At 39.7% G+C, this 25,294-nt stretch overlaps 1 protein-coding gene across 1 annotated transcript in view; it reads left to right on the top strand.

Annotated features, from left to right (window-relative positions):
• The window catches only part of LOC105101171 (serine palmitoyltransferase 3), a 136,514-nt gene that overhangs the window by 60,727 nt on the left and 50,493 nt on the right, over positions 1 to 25,294 (top strand). Inside the window, exons 5-6 of the mRNA XM_010994272.3 lie at positions 6,184 to 6,308; positions 8,304 to 8,397. Of these exons, the coding sequence (XP_010992574.2) occupies positions 6,184 to 6,308; positions 8,304 to 8,397 (219 nt within the window). The remainder of the gene's footprint in view (positions 1 to 6,183; positions 6,309 to 8,303; positions 8,398 to 25,294) is intronic.

Raw genomic sequence — 25,294 nt, 5'->3', positions numbered from 1 at the left:
TAGATGCAGCCCAGTATATCCCCAGGTCATCTGACTTTGTCCTGTACCCATCCCTATCTTCAAGGAAGGTGTTATACAGGCATAATTTATAAGGCACCCAGCCAAGTTATCGAGTGTTATTAGGTTGGTTATCCTGAGTATAGTTGTTTTTCTTTTTTTTCCCCCCAGTGTAAGGAAGCCTTTAAACTTAAATCTCCATACCCTGGTGTTAACCATATAAGTCCTTTTCATAATTGAGGGAGGTTATATTCTTTGGCTGAAATTTTGCTTGTTGCCTTGGTTGAGCTTGAATGATTTTATAAGAAAATTCATCTTTATGGCCAGGCTCAGAGCAAGCACTATTAATTGGCCAGGTGAGGGCTCCCATCTCACAATATCAATAGTGACCTAAAGAGAACTATAATTTATTTTTTCTAGAATAAATTTTCTAAGGGCTATCTAGTTAGAGCCTTGGAATGGTGGGGAAACCCACCAAGGTAACACACAATACTAGATATAGGTAATTGACCATAAACCTAACAATTGGATTATTTCATAAGCCAATGTGTGAGCAATTATCACAGTAATTGGTATACAGGCCTGGTCCAGTGTCTTGGGTCATCTGTCTACCTCAGATATCTTCTTCTTCTCATCCTGGTCTGGTAATTTCTTCTCCATCTGAGTATTGTTTTAAGGTGAGCAGTCCTCTACAGGCCAGCCCAGTGCAGGGGCTCTTTCTGACTGGTAATTAATGCAAAAGTCAATTTCCTTTAGCTTTTACTGGGCATGGTCTAGTTAAGAGTACCTGATAAAGGGCCCTTCCATCCAGGTTGGAGATAGTTTTTTAAGTCATGTCTGTTCCAGTATGTATAATCCCTACTTGCAGGTCATGGGACATCTGATCTTCATCCAAGGATAGATTACTGAGCTTTAGAAACAAACCTAGAATGTCCTTTTAATAGTTCAATTAAACTTTGCAACAATATAACATAACAGCAAGGAATGATCTGGGAATTGAGTCTTAGTAAACACAGACCTCAATTAACAAAACTAGAATTTAATATCCACTGAAATATAATCCTTTTCTCTCTAAGGTTACCTTCCTCCTTCATTTTTATCAAATATAACCAAATCAAGATTAATTTGTCCTCAAGTTAAGTCTAATTATTTGATCATATAGACTCTTTTAAATTGGCTGTGCTGGAACTTTTCATAAGGAGTCTTTGGCTAAAATGTTAATAAGGTCTCCTAGGGCCAAGAAAGCCACATTAAGGGCTTGTCACAGGTTTTGCCTTACAGGTTTAGGTGAATTGCTTTCTTTTCAAGGAACTTAAAATACCTTGAGATTCCTATGCCTGTTAGGAGGTGACCTATCTATCTTACTTTCTTTCTTTCTTTTTTTTCTTTTCTTTCTTTCTTTTCTTTCTTTTCTTTCTTTCTTTCTTTTCTTTCTTTTCTTTCTTTTCTTTCTTTTCTTTCTTTCTTTCTTTCTTTCTTTCTTTCTTTCTTTCTTTCTTTCTTTCTTTCTTCTTTCCTTCTTTCTTTCTTTCCTTCTTTCTTTCTTTCCTTCTTCTTTCTTTCTTTCTTTCTTTCTTTCTTTCTTTCTTTCTTTCTTTCTTTCTTTCTTTCTTTCTTTCTTTCTTTCTTTCTTTCTTTCTTTCTTTCTTTCTTTCTTTCGAGTGAAGGTAGATTTATTCAGAGAGATACATTGAAAGGCAAGAGAAAGGCCACGAGGTGTGGGAGTTAGGTGCTCAGATTAAAAGTAAGTACACAATCCACAGACAGAATGTGGGTCGTCTCTGAAGAAAGAGAGAGAGAGGGGTGGCCAGGAAGTGATCTTAACTTATCTGATAAAGCTACTGATAACCTAAAACCTTCCAGCCTCTGGAGGGATCAGATAGAGAGAAAAGATAACTGTTCCAAGTCTGCTTACATAGGTATAATTTGCCAAATTGCTATGAGTCATAATTAGCTTAAGGAAAAGGGTTTCTTTATATCTGGAAAACACAGATTAAAAGCCAGTAATATTTCAGGCAAAACCAAAAATTAAAACTGTATCCATCAGCTTACTGAGTCCCAAGTAACTAATCCTTTTTTTGTTGTTGTTGTTAATAGTTTTATGAAATCAGAGTTTCCATCAGATTTTCAAATTTCTTACCCGGTTCAGTTCAGTGCTATAATCTGAAACTTATTAGAAAATACCCCTAAAGAGAAAACATTTTGCAAAGGCATCAGAACAAAACAATAACTGTCTATAAGTGACAAAAGGCTTAAAAACATGGATAAACACCTAGTTACACTGTAATTGATAAAGAAACCTGGATACAATAACCAGAATTATGGCTAATAACATTTCAGAGATACCAGATTTTAGAGATTTCATATAATTTCTAGAATATCTACATTAATAACATTTTTCATACAATATAACCTAAGAAGATTTATTATTCATTTGACAATACTTCCCATGTAATTTAACATGTCAAATGAAATTTACTAGTTTGAAATCTCTCTTTGGGATATTTCAGGGGCCCTCTGAAGCATCCCAAGGTTATCTGGAGGTCAAAAGAATGCTGATTAAAATTTGATATGTAGGAAGCTTGTTAAAAAGTTTCAAAACACCTGGTCAAATAAAAGCATAGGTCACCGTGAAACAAAACTTATTCAATAACAATAAAATATTTAAAAGATAAATACAGAACAGATCACTTAAGGGGTAAAAGAAACTTTACAATCTGTTACTAAAGGCAGATTAATATTTTAAGAAAACTTTGTCCTCTTAACAGAGAGAGAGAAAACTAAATCTAGTCTTGTACCAGCTTACTTCTAAAATTAATTTACTTGATTAATTTTATTCTGAATTTAGCCAATCCTGACCACATATAAAACTCTTTTCTCATTTGTATTTGTTACTTATAAGAATATTATACCATATTATTTTTCTTGGTGACAAATTTGTAACAGATATGACAAGGTCTTGTTGGACTTCTATTAAACCTAAGTACAATGAAAGTTTTATTCTTAACATTAATGAATCTAAAGATATGTCTATATTAGTCAAACCAATAAGCTTATGCTAACTTCAACTACCAAATTTCTATTAAGTACTGAATATTTTCTAGATCACATGAACCAGATTTTCATTCTAGCTAATTTCTTTTATATTCCTGAGTATTTATATAAGCAATTAATTTTCTTTAAGCTAATCAAATAGAGCTCTTTTACAAATTAATTTTGGCAATGCCACATATCTACAATACACATATAGGTACGTACAAACACATAAACACAGAGACCTTATAGTTCCTATCCCAAAATTCTAGCCATGAATCAGATACAACAATATAAGACTCATCAGTTAAAAGAGGTTGAATTCAAATTGGGTTTCTGGCAGATGGAACAAATCAAAGTTGCCTGTCTAGATAGCTAAACATTTTTACTAAATTCTATGAAAGGCAGTTAAGATTTCTGTTTATCCTTGACAAGCCAAGTTCCAAATTATTTTCCCCCTTTTTCAAAATTTGCATTCCAGAGGTTTAACAGTGGTTGAGTCATTAGTACCCCCTTAATTCCCACTGCTGGGACAGAAGTTTCTGATAGTGTTCCCAATTTACAGTTCAGAACTGAGTATGTCACTCCAGTATCCACTAGAAAGGCCACTATAATTAAGACCTCACTGTCAGTTGTACCTGAGGCTCTTGGGTGGCAATTGTTATGGGGGGTCTTTAACATGGATAAGAGTCCAGGGCCCCCTCAATCATTACCTTCCTCATCTATGGTTCCTTGGGTGGCCATTAGTTTGGAAGGTGCTTATTCTTTCTCTTTTCTTTCTTTTATTGTAATTTTGGGCAATTCTTTCTCCAGTGTCCCTTCTCTTTGCAATAGGCAAAACTCAATAAAAAATGTTTAAATAAATAAATGAAAGAATGAATAAATAAATATTTTTAATTTAATAAATACAAAAAATAAACTACAAATATAAAACCATAAAAATAAAATAGACAGACTGATTAATAGTCATGGGTGTCTTTTTCTTATCTCCCATTTACTGTTTGGGCTTTTGTTTACTAAAGGCCCCCAGGTGAGTTGTTATCACAACAATAACTAGCTTCCTGCTTCTTTCTTCTCCTGCATTATAAATCTTGAAGGCAATTTCCAGCAGTTCCCCAGGATTCCTGGCTACCACTCCTTTAACCTTATTTAATTTGCACCTTATATCACCTGAGCTTTGGTTTGTGAAAGTCATATTTACCATGTGTACATTTTCAGGATCATCAGGATTTAGGGTAGTGTACTTTTGATAGAACTGACAGATCCATTCCAAAAAGGCAGATGAGTTTTCTGTTGGTTCTTGGTTTAGGGCTTGTATCTTGTTAAAGCTAGCCTATTTTGGGAAGCCTTTTCTGAGGCCAGCTAGGACACATTGTCTATGGTGGGCATTTGCATGTTCCATTGATTTAGACATTGGGCCTCCTTCTGAGTGGCCTCTAAAACCATTAATTTTTTCAGTTACTTGTTAGACCAGTCATTCAAGATCTTACCCAATGGGCTATTGGATGAAATAGATGTTACACACCCCCCTTAGTAACTTATTTCAAATACAAAATACAAATACAGATTTCAGATTATAATATCAGGCTTTTGTCGGTAGATGAAAGCACAAACTTACAAATGACAAGCTAAAACAAATTCAAATTCCAAACTTACAAATCAAATTCTACTTTTGCTTCCAAGTTCTCTTAGACAGAGATCTCCATTACAGATGGCTACCCATTTCAAATCCAAGTTCAAATTCAGTGGGGAGGGTATAGCTCAAGTGGTAGAGTGCATGCTTAGCATGCATGAGGTCCTGGGTTCAATCCCCATTATCTCCATTAAAGATAAATTAATAAACAAAAAAACAAACAAGCAAACTTAATTACCTCCCCTCCACCAAAAAAAAAAAAAAAAAAAAGATAAAAAAATATTTTTAAAAAGAAGAAAAAAAAAATAAAATTCAGACAGGAGTTCCCCAGTGTGAGATCAGGGGGCCTCAACCATCACTGGGAAATTTACCCTAGGCCTGCCGATCAGATGTGATGGTTCAGGAGAAATAGAGCCATCTTCCTCCAAGGAGTTAGTTTGGGTGACTGCAGTCCATTGATGGGTGGAAGGGAAGAGATGAAAGGATCCCCAGAGCAAAATATTCTCTGGCAGCTGCTGGGCCTTATTCCCTGTTGTCCCTCTTGTCTGAAAAGAGGAGCAATCATTCAAGCCTTGTTGGACTGGCAGCAAGGTGGAGCCTAAAATCTCTCTTAGACAAGAGGGTGGTTTAAACTGCACATTGGGCACCAAGAATTCTGTTAAGTGTAAAATCTAGAGCAATCAATATATGGTGCAAGACACATGTGTAATTTATTTTTTTCTAGTAGCCACATTTTAAAAAGATAAAAAATTAGGTAAACTTAATTTCATAATACTCTTTATTTGACCAATGTACCCAAAGTGTTATCAATAAATATGTAATCAATATATAAAATATTAATATTATATTATGTTTACTGTTTTTGCACTGTCTTCAAAAATGGTGTATATTTTAACTTTATGCACATGTCAATTTAGACACAAAATTTTCATTAAAGTGAAATAAATGGAAAATAATCCTCCCAAAATAGTAAAGTGGATAATATTTACAGTGCTTCAGTTTTAACATTTAAATTAACTAAAATTAAATCAAATTTAAAACTCAATTCTTCCATTGCCCGAACCATATGTAGTTGGTGGCTACCATATTGGACAGTAGATCTAGAAGTGTGAGTAATTATGAATATAAAACTATGGGGAGCATTAATATTTACTCTCAGTACACATGAGGCATTATGTGTAAGAAGGGGTCAGAGAGTAGACACATAAGTGTAGTAGAGTAGTAAATACTTTTTTCACTCAACCATGTATTTGTGAGATTTTCCATGTTGTATGGGATATTAGTGTGTTCTTTCTCATTTCTGTGTTGAATTGAACTATGTAAAGACCCCCACAATGTATTTATCCATTATATAATAAATATATATTTGGGTTGTTTTTGGATTGGGGCTATAGTAAACAGACTTGCTATGTGCACTCTTGTTTGTGTACTTTGGTGATAGGTTAGTACCAGAATTTTGGTTTTCAATCTTGGATATGTTGAAAACAGGAGACTCACCTATCCTATTATTTCATATGCAGGAACCTTGGATAAGCATAAGGAGTTAGAGGACCTCGTGGCAAAGTTCCTGAATGTAGAAGCTGCTATGGTCTTTGGGATGGGATTTGCAACTAACTCAATGAATATCCCTGCACTAGTTGGAAAGGTGAGACTTTGTTAATATAATTGTCTTCAGCTGTGCTATTCCTAAGAGGTATAACTCTGAGCAGGTCCTTTGTTAGAAGAATGACTGAGAAGTTTCTTTTCCTAGGAAAACCTGATTCGATGTTCAGCTTTTTGACTACATATACCAGCTTAATACAGCAAATTTATTCATTGTGATGTTCTGGTTACAGAATTGCAGCCCTAAAAGTGAGTCAGAATTCATCTTTAGTGACAGTTTAAGCAAAACTAATTAAATTTGTAGGCTCCTGAGTCACCACTTGCAATGTAGTAAATGCTTATTAAGCATTTATTTTGACAAAACACTTTGCTCTGTTGTTCATTAACTTATTCATTCAATATATCACTTATTGAAAACCTATTATGTCCTCATATGAGGCAAGATACAGGGCATACAAAGATGAACGAGACCTTTGCCCTGTAAATTCATTCAGTTTACTGTCTCGTGGGAGAAGCAACACACCAAATAACATAGGATGAATACCACGATAAAGGTATGCACATAAATGAGGAAGGACAAAAGAGTTGCCTGCTAACTCTTCTTGAGAAAGGCTGAGATGCCTGTGCAAAGTAAGACATGAGAACAGAATGTATTACTCATCTGTTTCAAAAAGTAAGTTATTTACTCAAGACAAAGAAGAGGGAGTAGTGTGTGTAAAGCCCTGAAGTTTGGGAGAATCAGAACATGGGAGAGTGGATGAAGAGACCAGAAACAAGAGCTGGTACTAAATTGTAAACAGCCTTGTAGTGTAAATCATGCTAGAGTGTTTGAGATTCTTCTAGAGATAAATGGAGAGTCGGTTGGTTCATTTTAAATGAGCAAGTATCATAATCAAGTTTATGTTTTAAAAAATCAGATTCATGACAACCAAGTACAATATGTGATCTTTGGTCAGACTCTGCACTAAAAAATGGAAGTAAAGAATACATCTATAAAATGCATTAAGATGTTTTTAGGACAGTTGGAAAAATATGAATTTGAGTTGTATATTTGATGATAATATTTTATGAATGTTTAATTTCCAGGGTGTGATAATTGCATTGTGATGTAGGAGGATATCCCTGTTCCTAGTAGATTCGTGCTAAAGAGTTTCAGGGTGAGGTATCACGATGTTTATAAGTAACTCAAATGTTTACATATATATAATATATAAATGCACACACAATGTTTGGAGTAACGAGATTTAGGATTTTGCTGGCCCTTGTCTCAAAAACTTCAAACTTGTCACGTGTGAAATTTCTAATATAAGGGAGAACTCAAGATTCTGGCTGGCCACAAAAGACAAATGTCTTTTTTTTTTTTTTTTTTACATATATCAGCATTTTTAGTGTGCTTGGGCAACCTCATAATATAGAAATCTTTAAATTAATAAAGAAAAATAATTTTACAAATAGGAATTTATAAGCAGTAAATTAGATTGACCTTTTCTCCTTGCCTCAGACTGAACTGCCATCCATACTTGTGCAAATGCAAAGTTTTTAACTGTAAAGCAATGATGCTTCTAAGTAGATGTTAATACAGTGGAGAATGAGAATCAGAAAACAAGAGCTTGAAATTTTTTACAGAAAAGATCCCTGTGTCCTAGTAAGAATATCCCAAAATCATCCCAAATAATCCAGCGTGGGAATGAAAATCCACAGCAAGTCAACATACCAAAAAATATGTTAGTTCTCCAGCAAGCTGTCAATTCTTTAGATGCTGCTCCGTGCTTAACCAAGACCTTGAATGACCTTCTCTGCTGAAAATTTTATGTATATATTTCAAAAGGATGCTGTCCTTTAAGAGAATCCCCATCTCCATCAACTGATTGCTCTAGAGGTTTTATCCACATAGACACCAGTTGAACTCTTGGCCTTTTAAAATTAAAGAGGGTTTGGGGAATCTGTGTTAGGCATCTTGAAGTGTCTTCCTGCTCCCATATATTTTCCCTTCACTTTATTTATCGGCCTGTTTTGTGTGCTTCTTTTCTCTACACAGGGGTGCCTCATTTTAAGTGATGAGTTAAACCACGCATCTCTTGTGCTTGGGGCCCGCCTCTCAGGTGCAACCATAAGGATCTTCAAACACAACAGTGAGTATCAATGTCTTTATCCAACATGTACCGCTTGCTCTTAGATGAAAGTAAAGATGGTTGATGGAGCTCTGTCCTTGCTCTTCAAATTGTTTACATTCACTACAGGCTTGTTAACCTCTGGTGACCGGGGACAAATAGTTGAAATGCATTCAGCACTCAGATTGCTAAGGGTAACCCAAAGGCATTAGTGTTGCTGTTATTAGGGATCTTGTGACATGACCTCGGAGGACATGACTGATCTTAGGCTGTGTGTAATTATCAGCAGTGTAATGTGCTTCCTGTTTTGTAACCCTGTCTTGAGAAAGTTTGAAGACTTACATTTTATGTACTAGTCAGGGAAAAAGTAATTTATTCCTCAGCATAAACACTTCCTTTTACTATCCCCCCACCACACACACTATCAAGTCAACTTCGTTGATGTGCCCTTTCTGGCTCCAGGTTGTGAGGCTCGGTGCTGAGGTCAGGGTGGCATGGGAAGTACTAGGAAATACTTAGAAGGAGGTGCTGGTGGACACCTGAGATCTCCCATCCAGCTCTGTGCCTGATTTGTTGCATCACCTTGTGTAGATCCTTTCATCTTTCTTGTACTTAGTTTTCCATCTGTGAAATGAGAGGGTTGAACTATATGATGTGTAAGGATCCATCTAGTTCAAAGTTCCTGATTCTAACTCTTTATTTCTGTCATCAGAACTCCCCCTTCACTCTGTGTACATGCACGTGTACACATGCACACACATGCACACACACACATGTTTCCTCTCTCTTCCTTCTCACCACTTTCTCTCCTGCTTTCCCTTTCCCTCTGCTTTTCCTTGTTCCTCTTCATCGGTTCTCCTTGTTCTCCAAGGAGGTAACAAAGATTGAAGTAAAGAGAAGAAAACAAAGAAGTGAGGGAGAAGGATTGTTCCAGTTCTGTCATATCACCTCACAGAAATCTCAGGGCAAGAACAGCTGTCCTTTGGGAGAGGAAAGCAAATGCACAGGAACGTTATAAAGTGAACTACCTTTTCCAGCTTGTAGACTTATTCTAATGAAAAATCTCCTCTCTCACTGAGTGAGGTGAGGACTGGCTATGTGTTTACTGAATCGCTTTCAGCGGCTGTGCAAAGATGAACTCCCTGGAGTGAAGGTCGGGGCCAGGCCCTCTGCAAGAACCACACTTGAGGCCCCTCAGACCTACAGCTCAACTATGACATTTAGCTCAATGTTAATTCAGAATATGTTGGCTCCATTTCTTTCTTTTTTTTTAACATTTTTTTATTGAGTAATAGTCATTTTTCAATGTTATGTCAAATTCCAGTGTAGAGCACAATTTTTCAACTATACAAGAACATACATATACTCATTGTCACTTTTTTTTTTTTTTTTTTGCTGTGAGCTACCACAAGATCCTGTATACACTTCCCTGTGCTATACAGTATAATCTTGTCCATCTATTCTACATTTTAAAATCCCAGTCTGTCCCTTCCCACCCCCCACCCCATTGGCAACCACAAGTTTGCACTTTATGTCCATAAGTCTGCCTCTGTTTTGTATTTATTTATTTATTTATTTATTTATTTATTTATTTATTTATTTATTTATTTATTTATTTTTAGATTCCACATATGAGTGATCTCGTATGGTATTTTTCTTCCTCTTTCTGGCTTACCTCACCCAGAATGACATTCTCCAGGAACATCCATGTTGCTGCCAGTGGCATTATGTTGTCGGTTTTTGTGGCTGGATAGTATTCCATTGTATAAATATACCACCTCTTCTTTATCCAGTCATCTGTTGTTGGACATCTAGGCTGTTTCCATGTCTTGGCTATTGTAAATAGTGCTGCTATGAACACTGCGGTGCAGGTGTCATTGTGAAGTAGGGTTCCTTCTGGATATATGCCCAGGACCAGGATCCCTGTGTCATATGGCAAGTCTATTACTAATCCCTTGAGGAATCTCCATACTGTTTTCAACAGTGGCTTTCCTTGCTTCCCTCTCCCACTCTTAATGATTTAGATGTCTTCTTTTACAATTTTGTGTTTATTCTATTTGGAATTCAGGGTAGTTATCACCTTTCCAGTTATGAGTTTCTCATTTTGTAGCATCTTGCTTCTTTTCTATTTAGAGTAGATCTGTAAATATTTCTTTTAGCATGGGTTTAGTGTTGCTGAACTCTTTTAGTTTTTGCTTGTCTGTGAAGTTCTTTATCTCTCCTTCTATTCTAAAGGATAGCCTTACTGGATAGAGTATCTGAGGCTGCATCTTGTTTTCATTCAGGACTTTGATATATCTTGCCACTCCCTTCTGGCCTGTAGTGTTTGTGTAGAGAAATCAGCTGAGAGCCTTCTGGGGGTTCCCTTGTAACTCACTCTTCGTTTTTCTCTTGCTGCCTTTAGGATCATTTCTTTATCCTTGACTCTGGCCATCTTGATTATGATATGTCTTGGTGTGGGTCTGCTTGGGTTCTTCCTCTTTGGGACCCTCTGAGCTTCCTGTACTTGGATATCTGATTCCTTCTTTAGGTTTGGGAAGTTTTCAGTCATGATTTCTTCCAATACCTTTTCAATCCCCTTTGTTCTTTCTTCCTCTTCTGGAACCCCTATTATGTGAAGATTAGCACACTTTATATTATCCCATAGGTCCCTTATGTTGTTTTCATTGTTTTTTTTTATTTGTTTTTCTCTCAGCTGTTCTGATTGGGTGCTTTCTGCTGTCCTGTCTTCTAGGTCACTTATTCGTTCCTCTGCATTGTCTAGTCTGCTTTGTACAGCCTTTAGATCAGCTCTCATCTCAGCAAATGAGTTTACTAATTCTACTTGGTTCTTCTTTTTAGCTTCTATTTCATTATTGACATATTTTATATCTCTAAACACTATTTTATTTAGTCCTTTCAGTACTTTGATCACTCCTCTTTTGAAATTTTGATCTAGTAGGCCATCAATGTCTATTTCCTTGATCATGCTTTGAGGGGATATCTCTTGATCCTTTAATTGGGAGTGGTTCCTCTGCTTATTCATATTGCTTATATCTCTCTGGCTCTGGGGCTGGTGGGCATGTGGGTCACTCCCCCTCCTGATGCTGCAGTCAGATGCTGCACTTGGGTGAGGCAGGTGGGCGGGCACACCCCCTCCCAGCACCATGGTCAGGTGCTGCATTCCTGCCAGGAAGGTGGGTGGCCGCCTGCTCTCTCCCAGAACTGGTCACTCTGCTACTCTGTGCAGCTGCCCGCTCTGCCTTGGGTTGGCACTCCATAAGCGGGCTCAGGGAAGACCACAGAACAGCCCTGCCCCTGCTCTGTGCCAAATCTCAGCTCCTTGTTTGTCTTGGTGGCATGAGTTCTTTGTGGGAGCAGGGCAGAAAGATCCTATCTACCTTGGGCTGTAAACAAGTCTCAGTCCTGCCTAGGAGGTTGTGGAGCCCCCAGGTGCCGATTCAGGTCTCAGCCCCACCCCAGCCCGGGCACTGCACACAGGAGGAGATGGTGGCGGTGGCTGCGCCCCACCTCTCTTCTCATGAGAAGCACTAGTAATGGCGCTGTGGGCCTGAGGAGACAAAGGCTACGGTGCCCCTCCCCCCAGGGCACACCAGCCCTGTTGCTTTGCTTTTTTCGCAATTTATGGGGGACCAAGGTTGTTCTGCTCCATATCCTCTCCTAGCCATGGTGCACAGCACCCTGCAGTCCCCTGGGGCTGCCTCAGTGCACCTGCCCCAGTCCTCTGCCTGGCTCAGGCAGCCTGTCCTGGCCCCCAGCTGCTGGCTTGCATCTTTGTGCCCATTTATCTTAACTCTGTCAGTCAAGGGGTGCTGGGGGCAGATCTGAGCCTTGGATGCTCCCTCTCCATCCAGTTGGCCTCTCCGTTGGAGGGGGGAGACCCAGTGAATAAGCGCTATTCCTCTTTTGCAACTTCCTTCCCGTGGGACCAGTTCTGCACTGTTTTGTTTTTTCTTCTTTCTTTTTTCCTTTTCCCCTACCAGATTTTTGGTGTCTTTGTCTTTCGAAGAGGGCGATGTTCTGTCGGAGTTTGACAGGTGCTCTGGTTGGCTGAATGGGTCCATAGATATAAGTTTTGGTGTATTTGTGGGAGAGGGTGAGCTACGAGCATCCTTCTACTCCACCATCTTGCTTCTCTATTAGTTGGTTCCATTTCATAATTTTGCATCAAACACTCAGTCTTGGCTTTAGTCTTTGTTAAGTCAAGTTCAGTTCCTCCAATTCTGTTTCATTTATCACCAGTTGTCACAACCAGGTTCAAATTACTTTTATGGTGTTGGGAGTAGACATCTTTTAGGGGTTCAGGAAGTGAATTTGTTAGGAGATGAAGGAAAATGCTTTTGATATTAGTATAATGTGCTATGCCTTTTTGATTCTTTGGCGCATACAATTGGTGATCAAAGATTCTGTCTACTTGAGGAAGGATAAATGGAATAGTTGATAATTATTCAACTGTAGTTCCATCCATAGATATGGTTAAATGTGATAATCTCTCTTTTGGAGGGAGACATCTATCAGTGTCAACCTCTCATTTATTCACCCCATTCTACTGAAAGCAGTGGAATGCCATTACTCTAGATGCACCATAGAAACATCTAGGGAATATCTATGAATGATCAATGACTTGACTCCCCTCCAGACCAACTGAATCCAAATATCTGGTTGGGACCAAGGCAGCTGTATTTCTTCAAAGCTTCCCATGTGATTCTGACACATAATGAGGGATATAAGCCCTAGAAACTTATCTTCTAATCTTATTTTTTCTAGCCTGACCCTGGAACTTGCCAGAATGCCCTGAGATATATCAGCAGACACACATTGTCATATTAACTATCCTCCCTCTTCCTCTGACCTTGAGGAGCACTCTTACACTCTTGGCCTAAAGTTGGCAAAGGGAATCACAAAATGCAGAAAGTATTTTGAGCCAAAACTTGTTGAGCATATATTGAACACTTCTTCTCATTTAGGCACTATGTTAGACCTTTGGAGAACTATAAAAATGATAGGATAATACCTTAGATAACTGAGAGTCTATTTGGAGAGGCAGATATATACAAAGGTAATTATCATGGATTGAAGTTGAAAAGGGCCATGATGACATTAGGCAGTGGTTAAGAGTAAAGGCTTTGACCACCATACCTTTTCACACCCACTGTAATAGCTAAAATGCAAAAGATGACAAAATCAAATATTGGCAAAGATATAGAACAACTAGAACTCTCACCCATTCCTGGAGTGTAAATGCCACAACTTCTTTGGAAAACTCTTTGGCAAACTCTTACAAAGCTAAACATACCCCTATACAATGACCCAGAAATCTAACTGATCAGAATTTCTAAGAGAAATGAAAGCATATGTCCACACACACACACAAAAGGCTTGTACAAGAATGTTCATAGCAGCTTTATTCATAATAGGTCAAATCTGGAAATAACCTAAATATTAACAGGAGAATAGAAAAAAATTATGCATTATTCATATAATAGAATACAATTATAAAGAAAAAATGAATGAACTACTGATACACACAACATGGATGACACTCAACATTTTAAATGAAATAAACCACATACAAAAGAGTGTATGAGTTTGTTTATGGAAAACTCAGAAACAGATAAAACTATTCTATGGTGATATAAATCAAAACAATACACACTTCTTGTAGGGGAGGAAATTGGTCAGAAGAGGCATGAAAAACTTTCTGGAATGAAAAGAATTTGATATTTTGCCTGGATTGATGCTTACCTTCTTATTAAAATTCACTGAATTCTATACTTAAGATCTGCACAGTTCCTTGTAAATAAATTTTCTTTAAACTTTGATTATCATATAGCATATATAAATTTTAAAACAGTTGTTTGGTATTTTAAAGAGTTATACACTTTAACCCAAGTACGTGGTCCTAGGCAAATTACTTAACCTTCATGCATCTCTGTTAACTAATTCCAAAAAATGAGGATAATTATGATGACTTAGTCATGGTATGTTGGAGGAGGCACTTAGCATATACCTAGTTATGGAAACTACTATATTGTTTGTACCTGCTCTGTTACTATGATTATTATTCCCCTCATCATTCTCATCACCAGTGCCACTAAAAAAGTAGAAAACATTATGGTGATCCAGAAGGATGCAGAGGTCATGTAATTTTGAAGATTTTATAAAATGGACAGCGTCTGCCTAAGACTTTGAAAGATTAAGAGAATTCTAATTAGGGACGAAGGAAAGGACATTTCAAACAGAAGACTAATCTGGAGAGTGCAAAGACAGCAAGACCCCCAGTGTATCCTGAGTGTGGGGCTGAACTACTGGAGAAGAACCTTGAGGCCTTGGCCAGTTAAAGTAAGACCACAAAAACGTGCATACAAGCTAAGATGTATGTACTTCAAGAAGCAGTGAAAGGAGCCTGGGCAGCTCGCTTTGTGCCATGCTGTTCCTTGGAGGAATCCCCTTTGCACAAAGCATTTAGAAGCCCTCCCATCTGTCCAGTGGAGATGAAAACAGAAATACAAGCAGTTTTGAGTTAAGTTAAAACTTTGAACAGTATTGGATAGAAAATACTTTTCTTTATGGTTTGTAAACACTGGTTCACCTCAAAGCAGTTCTTTACACCCTCTAATAGTTCAGGAATGAATTCCAATATGTTGAGGGTTTTCTCACATCACAAAGCACTTCCACAACACCAGCTGGATATCCTACAATTCAGCTCACTTCTGACACTACCTACCTGGTGATAGCATCAGACTCCACAGGTTAAGGGCTCAGTCCCACAAGACTGTCCCCACTTCAGATGCCAATTGCAAGTCCAGGTTGTCACCTGTGCTTCAGACTGACCAGCTAAAAATCAGAGGTTCCCATAACTCCCTCTTTGGGTTTAACTAATATGCCAGAACAGCTCATAGAACTCAGGAAACCAACTGACTTACTGAATTACCAGCTAATTATAAAAGGATGTAACTCAACAACAGCCAGATGGAAGAGATGCCAAGGGCAAGGGAGGTGGGAAATTATGCAGGAGTTGCCAAGCTCTCTCCCTGAATCTCCAGGCTGATGTTTCCCAGACCAGAAGCTCTGTGAACCCCATTCTCTTGGGGCTTTATGAAAGTCCCATCACATGCTCACAGTTGATTAAATCATTGTCCATTGGTAATTGAATTCAATCTCTAACTCCTTACCCCTCTGCAGAGGTTAAGAGATAGGACTGAAAATTCCAACCATCCAATCACAGAGCTGATATCCCTGGCAATCAGTCTCCATCCTCAGGTGCTTTCCAAAAGTCATGTCATTAACATAATAAAAGACACCAATAAAGCTATCATCCCTTTAGCAGCTATGTGCCAGGAAGATTGGAGGAAAACCAAATACATATATTTCTTATTATAAATCACAATATCACACCTTCTCTATCCTGCACTTATTATTATTTATAATTCAGCCCAAATTATACCATTCACTAGTCTTCCTTTGGAGGTTCTATAGAGATGATGATGATAGATAGGTAGATAGTTAGCTAGATGGATGATAGATAGATAGATAAATAGATCAATGATAGGTCAATAGATACAATGATAAATCAAATGGGATGATGTGTTCATAGACAAATTGGGGTAAAAAGTAACTGGGTGTTCTCTGTAGTGTTCTTATTCTTGCAAATTTTGTGATGGATTTAAAATTATTTTTAAATAAAATTTTAATTCCTTAATCCTTTGCTGAAATTACAATTCAGGAATTTCATTTTCTCCTCCAGTTTTACAAAGCTCTGAAAGCATTCAGTAACTTATGCCTCATGCTCTTTCTTGGTACCCCCAACTAATCAATAATAGCTCTTATCTATATCTTTATAATAAATGTTAGCTGTGATTATTTTATACCAGCAACTAGCACTTACTGAGAATTTACCCTGTGCCAGATACTGAGCTACTGACCTTCTCTCATGTATCTATTTAACCCTGTGGACAGCCCCATAGATAGGTACTAGTTTATAGATGAGGAGGTTCAGGCTTAAAAATATTGTTTAGTACCTGTGCAAGATCATAACTGCTCACTGGAGCAGCCTGGAACTGAGCTTGTGACTGAGCATATGACTCCTGGAACTGGAGTCACTACACGTAAGGCATCAGTTACTGCTGGCTCCCTTTCGTGCTTTGCTATTCCCAGGATCATACTAAATACCTCCATAGACAATGATACGTTAGTCCTTAATGTATATCCATGCACATTGGAATGATAATGTGGAGATTTTTTCAAGGCTCTGCCGAAGATGTTGCCCTCCTGTGTGTGTGTGAGGCATACAACCAGCCCATGCAGGAGCTAATAACTTGTGAGATGAGTTCTGAAGGATGTCCACCTAAACTGGAATGTTCATAAACATCAGGATTATGGGATTTCACACAACTACACTTGTTCTTTTTTTCCTGAACTTTGCTCCTTCTGTGTCCTCTGCTCACACATTAAGGATACATTCCTCACATTGGGGTAGAAAAGGTCCTATTTTCATGTAGATCAGTACCAGTGGATAGCAGTTTGATATTTAGAGCAACTGTAAATAAATCACAATTCTGGGCCCTTGCATTTTTGCATTCTGTATGGGAAAAATATACCTGAAGTGTTGTTAAAACTATTCAGACTGTATAATAAACTTTGAATCCAGTGTAAACAGGCTTGCCCAATACTTTCAAGCTATACATCATTTCTCTATTTCCCACCAAATCAGAATGAGGAACTGAGAAGAATAAAAGGAGGAAAATTCTGAAAGGAAACCAAATCAGAACACCCTAAGGCTGTACTCTCTAAAGAAAAGCAGAGGACTCTGAAGCACATTTTTAGCAGAGTTTATCACCGTGGATTAATCCTTCCTGGATAGTGAATGTGGACAGTTACAATCAGCTCTCCATTTCTGCAGGTTCCATGTCCACCAGATTCAACCATCCACAGATAAAAATACTCAGAAAAAAATTCTAGAAAGTTACAAAAAGCAAAACCTTAATTCATCATGTGTTGACAAACGCTGATACATTCACATTGCATGAGGCATTATAAGTAATCTAGAGATGACTTAAAGTAAATCAAAGTAAAGCATGTGGGAGGATATGTATAGGTTACATGCAAACACTTAGCCATTTTGTACAAGGGACTGGAGCATCTGCAGATTTGGTGTCCACAGGGGTTCCTAGTATCCCTCATGGATACTGAGGGACAACTCTACTGAGATCATATCATATCAGAGATCAGCATTCTCTGCTGCCAAGCACTACATCAAGCCCTTTATATAATTAATTCATCTAAATTTAACAAAAATCCAGGTTCATATTTCTCTTCATTGTTCCCACTTATTGAGATAAAACCCCTCCTCAAAGTGATTAAATGACCTCCCTTAAGGGACACACAGATGACATATGGTGAGATTCAATTTTCAAACTCAAGTCGGTAACTCTGGTCTTTGTTCATTTCCCCCAGGAGCAGATCTAAGACCTAGATGTGAGGGCAAGTCATTTATTTAGGAAGGGATCCCAGGACACGCCAGTAGACAAGTAGGGGATGAAGACAGGGAAGGGGAGGCAGCAAATAAAGGGTGTTCTGTGAAGCAAGTTACCATAATAGACAACTGGAGATACAGCCTACTAGGAAATGCTGGGCACCAGTATAAACGTGCCTTAGTGTTATCCCACCTGAGGGGTGGGAGCTGGGGTATTTATCCACCAGTTACCACTTGTGGTTGGTTGAGGGCTGTCCCTACACAGATGGAGTATGCTACCACAGCTAGAAATAAAGCCTTTTGGACAAAGAATGACCTGTCTTAGCAGTAAGGAGCTGGGCTGGGAGGTACAAGTAGGACATGCACAGCTGGGGCTGATGTTTTTATCCACTGGCTGAATCCAGCCACTGCCTGGCCACATGCAGGACACCGAGAGCTGTGGGTTCTTGTGTGAAAACCAATCTAGTGGGATTGCTTATCCTGTTAGTAACCTAAATTTCCACCCACAAGCTGAAGTTTGGCTTCTGAATTTTTCTGGCTATGTGCTAAGTTCTCCTTGCACTTTCTACAGTTGGCAACTTCAGTGAAATAGCCAATCCTCAGTTTACCTTTATGACTCATCAGTGCCACAAAACAGACTCTCCAGCCATTTCAAAGCACAAGCTAAGAAATCAGCTTCAACCAGGGACCCACAAGTTCATTTTCCTCAATGATTCTGGTGCATTTGAGGAAATGGATATGAACCCCAAGGGGTAACTGGAAGCCTTTGATAAACACATCCTTGGGACTGAGTATATTAGCACACTGCCATCCTAGGACCTCAAACCCTGACTGAGTTTTAACTCTCTGGAAAAGTCAACCTCTTCTTTCAGAGAGTTGGGAAAATTAGAATTGACTTACTCTTTTCCCTGAATCTGTTCACTCTCCTGGTAATTGCATATGATATAGAATCTAGACCAATGTTTCCAGACTTTAAAGTACACAGGCATCACTGTGGTTGGGGTGGGGAGGAGTCTTGTTAAAATGCAGACTCTGATTCAGTAGATCTGGGTGGGGTCTGAGCTTCTGCATTTCTGAGGAGCTCCCAGGTGATGCTGCAGCTGCTTGTGCAGGACCACACGTGCACTAGGGGGCTGTAGATAATGCCCTCACTCAGGTGAGTCACAAAGGGCTTCTTGAGCTGGCTTCAAAAAGGAGAAGTTTTTTCAGCTAGGAGAGTTGTCATGAGGTCAGAGGACTGGGCAGGCCAAGAATTTTGGGTGATTTGGGAAAAAAAAGTAGAAAGAAAAATGATAGAATCTGAAGCATTTGAAGGCAGGGAGGAGGAGGAACAAAGCATGCAGTGTTGGTGGGATCACTCTGAGCCCTACCTCTCTGTGGAATGAGGGCATGGGTGTCATTTGAGTGAAAGGTCAAACCTGTAAACATCCCTTAGACCACTTTTCAAACCATGACCTTTTAGATCTCAAGGTATGACTTGGAGTTCTGAATCATGTTGTTTCCTTTAATAAATACAGCAACTGCCTCTATCTCTTTTAACAATAACAGTCTTGAACCTTTGCTGGAATGAATTTTCATAGGTATTCACTCAGTTTAGCCTCACAACCACAACAAGGCACCTACAGATTATTCCCTTTTTACAGATGAAGAAACAGGAGGCACACACGGAGAGGTGACTTGCTTAGAGTCACAGAGCTGGAAAGAGGCAGAGCTGGGGTTTAAATCAAGGAGGTCTGACCCTAGAGTTCCCATTTCTAAGCGCAATGAACTTTTACCTCCTTTCCACCCACTGCTGTCCCCAGATGGTAGCATGATGCATGCAGGGTGTGGTACCCTCCATCTCCCAGGCAGCTCTCCTGGGTCAGGCAGTCAGGTTAGGTGGGCACAGCCAGGTTCAGTGGTTGTCCTTGCTGCACCTGGACATGAGCCCCTGAGCCCTGGGCTCCCATAGCACCCCTGAATCCTGGCTCACCTCCTACTCTGACCCTGCTCACTCCGGGTCCCAGCTCAGTACTCTGTCTAGTTTCACAGGCCCTACTCTGAGGATCAGAGCCCTCCATGTGACATTGGGCCCAGAGCCTGAGCACACAGGACACTTTGTCCCCATGCATTAGGCTCTGCCTGTTCTTCATCTCGTGTCCTCAAGGCCAGAACTTTCTGGTATGACCCTCTCCACTGGGGAAGCAGGCCCTGCCCCCAGCACCCCCTACCCCCTGCCCAGCCCAGTTCCTCTGCCGCCAGCTGACTTTTGGTTCTTCCAGGAAGGTCACCTTGCTTCTTTTACCTACCAAGGCCCATGTGATAGCTGTCCACATATTTACAGACCCATCCAGAAAACCTGAACCAGAGTATTACCCAAACTGTCTTGTAAGACTTAAGGCATCAAATTTTCAATGCATCAGAAATGCCCTCATTGATCTCATGGAGAAGAGACTCTCTATTTGTGACTTCGAGAAAAATATTTGCTTTGCTTGCCAGAGTTGGCCATTATGATTATGTTTTCCCCCAAAGGCTAAACAAGGGGGAAGTCTCCCTGCAAAACCATCTTAAAAGGAAGAATAATTTACCATCATTCACAGGTATTTGAGTACCGATTGCTTAATGTATCACATGTGGGCTCAATATTGAAGGATGAATTGAGTATCTCAGAGGGAACAGGAGGAACTGGGAGAAGACGGGGAGTTCAGCCCTGACCAGGGGCCCCAGTTCCGGAACGGGGGAAGGGTACTGAGGGGTGGCCAGGAGAGGGGTTCTCAAGTCTCAGCAAAGCTCATTTGCACAAGAGATGAGGAAATAGGCCACCAGGGCTGAATAGACAGTGTTGTTTCTTTGTCGTTACGTTGGTGCAGGTTTTCAGGGTGGGTCTGTACAGGAAAGCAGGAAAGAAGCCATAGCCCTAGTTCTTCTCTTTAGGCAGACATTGAATTACACCGAACCCTCCTTCAGAGAAGACTATGCTTTGTTGTTCACCTGTGTCCTTTTTTCACAGGACAGTTCCTGTAGTTATCCCAGATCCTGGAGGCTTGCTGATATTATCAGAGCTTGCAAATTAGGGACAGGCTGGCAATGTGTAATTGTCACCTAAGCCTGATAGTTGCTTTAGGCACAAACCAGCCTCCCCTGGTATTTAGAAATCCATAATCCAGTTAGCCGTGCCTGTGACAAAACAGGACTACTCTGCACCAGAATGTGGCCTCCACACCAAGTTCCATCACCCACTGTGCCAGTTCAGTCCTCCCCGCATTCACAAGCCAAAGGGACACGCCTTGGTGAGGCAGACTTGGTGGTGAATAATGTTTAAGGCGTTGGTGATACTCACATTTGTGGTGATTACAAGTCCACAGGGTGTCATTATAACTTCATAACAACCTTGTACAGTAGCACTGTGTAGGTGAACCTTGATGGCATCAAATTTATTCTTTTAATTTCCATAGCTCAGAATTGTCTTTATAACCCAAGGAGAAACTGGTTTGTTTGGATTTAAAGGACTTATTTGTTTGCTTTTTATTTTGTGTTTTCTTTATTTTGTTTGTTCTTGTTGTTTGTTTTACAAACCTTCTGGCATTAGTTTGCTTATCAGAAAAAAAATCACCTAATCATTCTTCCCACTTCTCAGTGGTATCATGAGGATTAACAACGTGCAAGGATAAGTGCTTTAATAAGCATCATTATGTAAAAATCAGTTTCAGATGTCAGCATGTGCTTTGCTGAAGCAGCAGACTCTCCTAAGGCCTGCAGAACATAAACCACAATCCCTGGAATCCTATGGGTCTGTAACCCACACACTGTAGAATTATAGAGCAAGGCCCTCAGAACTAGAGAGAAACTACCAGATATTAACATGGGTGGAGATCCTACAGTGGGTGAAGTCATACCCTCTCTGTCCAGTCTCTGTGAAGAGGTTAGTGAGTTTGTCCCCCATGGGAAAAACAGCTGATTGATTTTCCCTCTGCTCAGAGATCCCAGTATGTGGACACCAGGGGTTTCTGAAGTTCCACTGAAAGCTTTTCCCCAAGGAACTCTCCTTTCACACTGAAAACAATGAGTCCCCTGTCAGAGGGACTGGGGATTCCTCTCATTTCCATTTGCAAAATATGTAAAACACATCAAGGTTATTTGAAGGCTTGTTTTCTGTCCTGCTTTTATTTTAGTTAGTAAGCTTTATTTAAACTCCCAAACTCAACCTCTAATATGTATGTGACTGTTTTGATTGCACAAACAACACAATAATCTCTACATGAACAGATTTTTCAAAACCTTAGTATATTCATTATTAAATGACAACTAATTTAGTTCAGTGGGTTTGCTTTTATTACTTTGGCCCTGGAACCACACTCGTGTTATTTCTGTACAAAATCTTGTAAGTTCCAAGTCTCAGAAGGAAAACTCTTTAAACAGGAATATTTACATTCATCATCTCTTTATTCTGTTCAGAGACTAACAAGCCTGCAGTGGATTATACAGAAGGGAGCTGGTTCCCCCAATCAAATGGGTTTCTTTAACATTTTAGGAACCCAGTCCAAAGCAAATCTTCAGTAAAGATGAAGGTTTATTTTCTCTGAAGTTCTCAAAATGAGAATGCTATTTCCCTGGCTGCCATCTAGTGGTCAATGGTGTAGTGTCACTAAGACACAGCATCTTAGGTGAAGACTCAGAAGATATATCTGCCTGCCCTTAAAACTAAAGCCACTAACACAGTTAATTATTATGTGTGTGTGTGTGTGTTTATACATATAGTTTTAGGCATGACACAGTTATTCTTTGTCATAATTCCTATTTAGATACAAAAGTGCCATCCCCTTTCCTGTTTCCTGGTCTATAATATTTTCCATGAAAAGACAAGGGATTCACTTATCAAATATCAATTTAGTGCTAATACTGGACATTAGGACTAAGGCTAAAAGGATGACTAAGATAAGGTCCCTACCTTCCATGGAGGGAAATGAGTTCAAATAATGAACAGCATGATGAGTGCTTAAAAACAGAATCAATGAGTCATCAAGGACACCAAGAAGGAAGAAAATCTGTTTTATTGGCCAGAAGAGTGTGAGTGGAGGCTTGAGTGGTGTGAGGAGGTTCTCCAGACAGACGAGAGGGGAAGCACATAGGAGCAAGTGCTGGGAGGCTGTGTGCCAGGGAACAATGTGAAACTACATCAGGAAGGTGGCCAGGGGCCAGATCAGGAAGGGCTTTTGATACGGTGTTAAGTAGCTCTTACCATAACCAATGACCTGAAACCTCAGTGGCATCCAACAAATAGCACACGTTTCTCACTCATGACTGCAGAGGGGCTGGGCTGACTGTGCCCTTCTTGTCTCTCGGCCTCTCTGGGACCCTCCCAGGACCAGTGGCCTAGTCTGGGAGTGTTCTCTTCATATTACTGGTAGAAATTCAGGAGGAAAGCAGGAGCATGGAAGACCTCTTAAAGCCAAGCTTGGAACTAGCCTGCTCTCCCTTCCCTGGCTTCTATTCACCAAAGCAAGTCATTTGGCTGAACCTACGTCTCAGGCAAGGATACAACCTCCACCCTTTGGTGGGAAGGACTGTGAGGTCACATGCCAGAGGACTGGAATGGGGGGTGTAGGAATTGGGGCTGGGGTGCAGTCTGCTGCAAGTTCTCTCTCAGAAATGCTGGGTTTCAGGTACCCATGGGTTTGTCTAAAATATGGTGAGAAAAATCATTATTTCAACTGAAATAGAGGTGACTTTGAATGATGGACCCAGAAGTCCCAAGACCCCAAACATGCACACTGCAGACACCACCCCACACCAACTTGTTCAGAATCTCTGGAGTGAGCTGGGGAATCCACGTTGTAACTCGTTCCCCAGATGATGACTCATGTTCACGGAAGTGTGAGACCCACTGGCAAGTAAATGACAAAACAAAGAAAAGGACCCTGAAGGAAGTCCCAAAAGGAAAAGCGTGAAAAGGAGAAATGGCTCCCACAAAGGATACTGGGAAGAGCGAGAAGAGGAATAAGAGAAAACCAAGAAAGAGTTTCTCAGACACTAATAAGGAGAAGCTGCAAACTCAAGTGTGTGTAATTGTGTCACTGGCTGCCCACAAGTCAAGTAGGATGAGGATGAAAAAAGTCCTGTACATTTTGTAATGAGGAAATATTGTATGACCAGGACACAATACTGACCCCAGGGGTATCATTATATCTGTTCTGAAGATGAAAAAACAGGATATAAAATAAAATGAAGGCACTCCATCTCTTCCATCTCTTCTTTCATGGGCTTTGTATTATCCTGATGAAATGGATTAATTCCAGTTTTAACCTTGATAGGTCAACTAAAAAGTCAGTCTCTGGCTTATTGTTAAAAAAAGAAAAATGGCATTTTTTTATGTTCGTTGGTTCCCATATCATGCCAGATATTGCTACTGAGTCCAAACTCATTCTGCTCGCTGCATAACAGGCCGATAAATTGGGAGCGAGATGTTGGGGCAAGGAATAGCGACTTTATTTGGAAAGGCAGCAGACCGAGAAGATGGCAGACTAATGTGTTGGAGAACCATCCTCCCCCAGTCAGAATACAGGCTCCTTTTATATAGAAAGACTCTCGGGAGGGGGTGTGCTTGGTTGTTGCAAACTTCTTGGTGTAGGAATTCTTTGTTCTTGCAGCTGTTGACGTGAGCCTGTTCATGGTGCTCCTGCAAAATCTCCAACAAAACAAATGTTATTCTCTATTCTGCAACTTGTTATCTTTAGGTATGTGCAGAACTAACAAGACTAAGCCCAGAAAACAGGACACAGGATTGAAGTCAAAGGAACAGATCTAATATGGAGTCAGATTTGTTCTTTTCTATTGTAATATTATTGATAGCATACTACAAAAAGGCTATTTCCAATAACTATTTGTCTTCTTCTTTATTTGTACTGTTAGTCTTCTTGTCAAAGGATGTCAAAGAGTATATCTAATGCTTGGGTTTCCAAGAGATTCTAAAACACAGCACCCCTAATCACTTGTCATACACTTTTTCTGAATGCCAGAACTCAAGATTCAGTCACTAGAGAGTGGATGCTGGGGACAGCTTGGGAGGCACTCTATTAACCAGGAAAGCCTCAGATTAAGAGGCTTTCATATTGGGTTATCAAGGTAATTGATCCTATCCCTCTCTGCTTCTTCTGCCAGCACCTTGATTTAAATGTAATTTGTTCAAATGTACTATATCATTTTAAAAATATTACATCCAAGTTCTATTTCAAAGAAATACCTTGTAGCATCATTGGGGGTAGAGGGTTGCAATGTGGAAATGTGAAAGCATCCACCAGTGCCCACCCTGAACACTGAAGGAAACCCTAAACCAGATCCAAACACAGAGTAGGGGCAGAAGACAAAGCTGAGGGGCTCTCCATTGAGACCAAGAACCTCAGTGAACTTAAGCCTGGACCAGTGATAAACCAATGAGTGTCTGCTGCTTGAAGCAACGGCCAAAAC

Source organism: Camelus dromedarius, chromosome 18 (assembly GCF_036321535.1).
Source record: "Camelus dromedarius isolate mCamDro1 chromosome 18, mCamDro1.pat, whole genome shotgun sequence".
In the NCBI taxonomy this organism is placed as follows: Eukaryota; Metazoa; Chordata; class Mammalia; order Artiodactyla; family Camelidae; genus Camelus; species Camelus dromedarius.
This window is presented reverse-complemented; position numbering and strand designations above follow the sequence as displayed.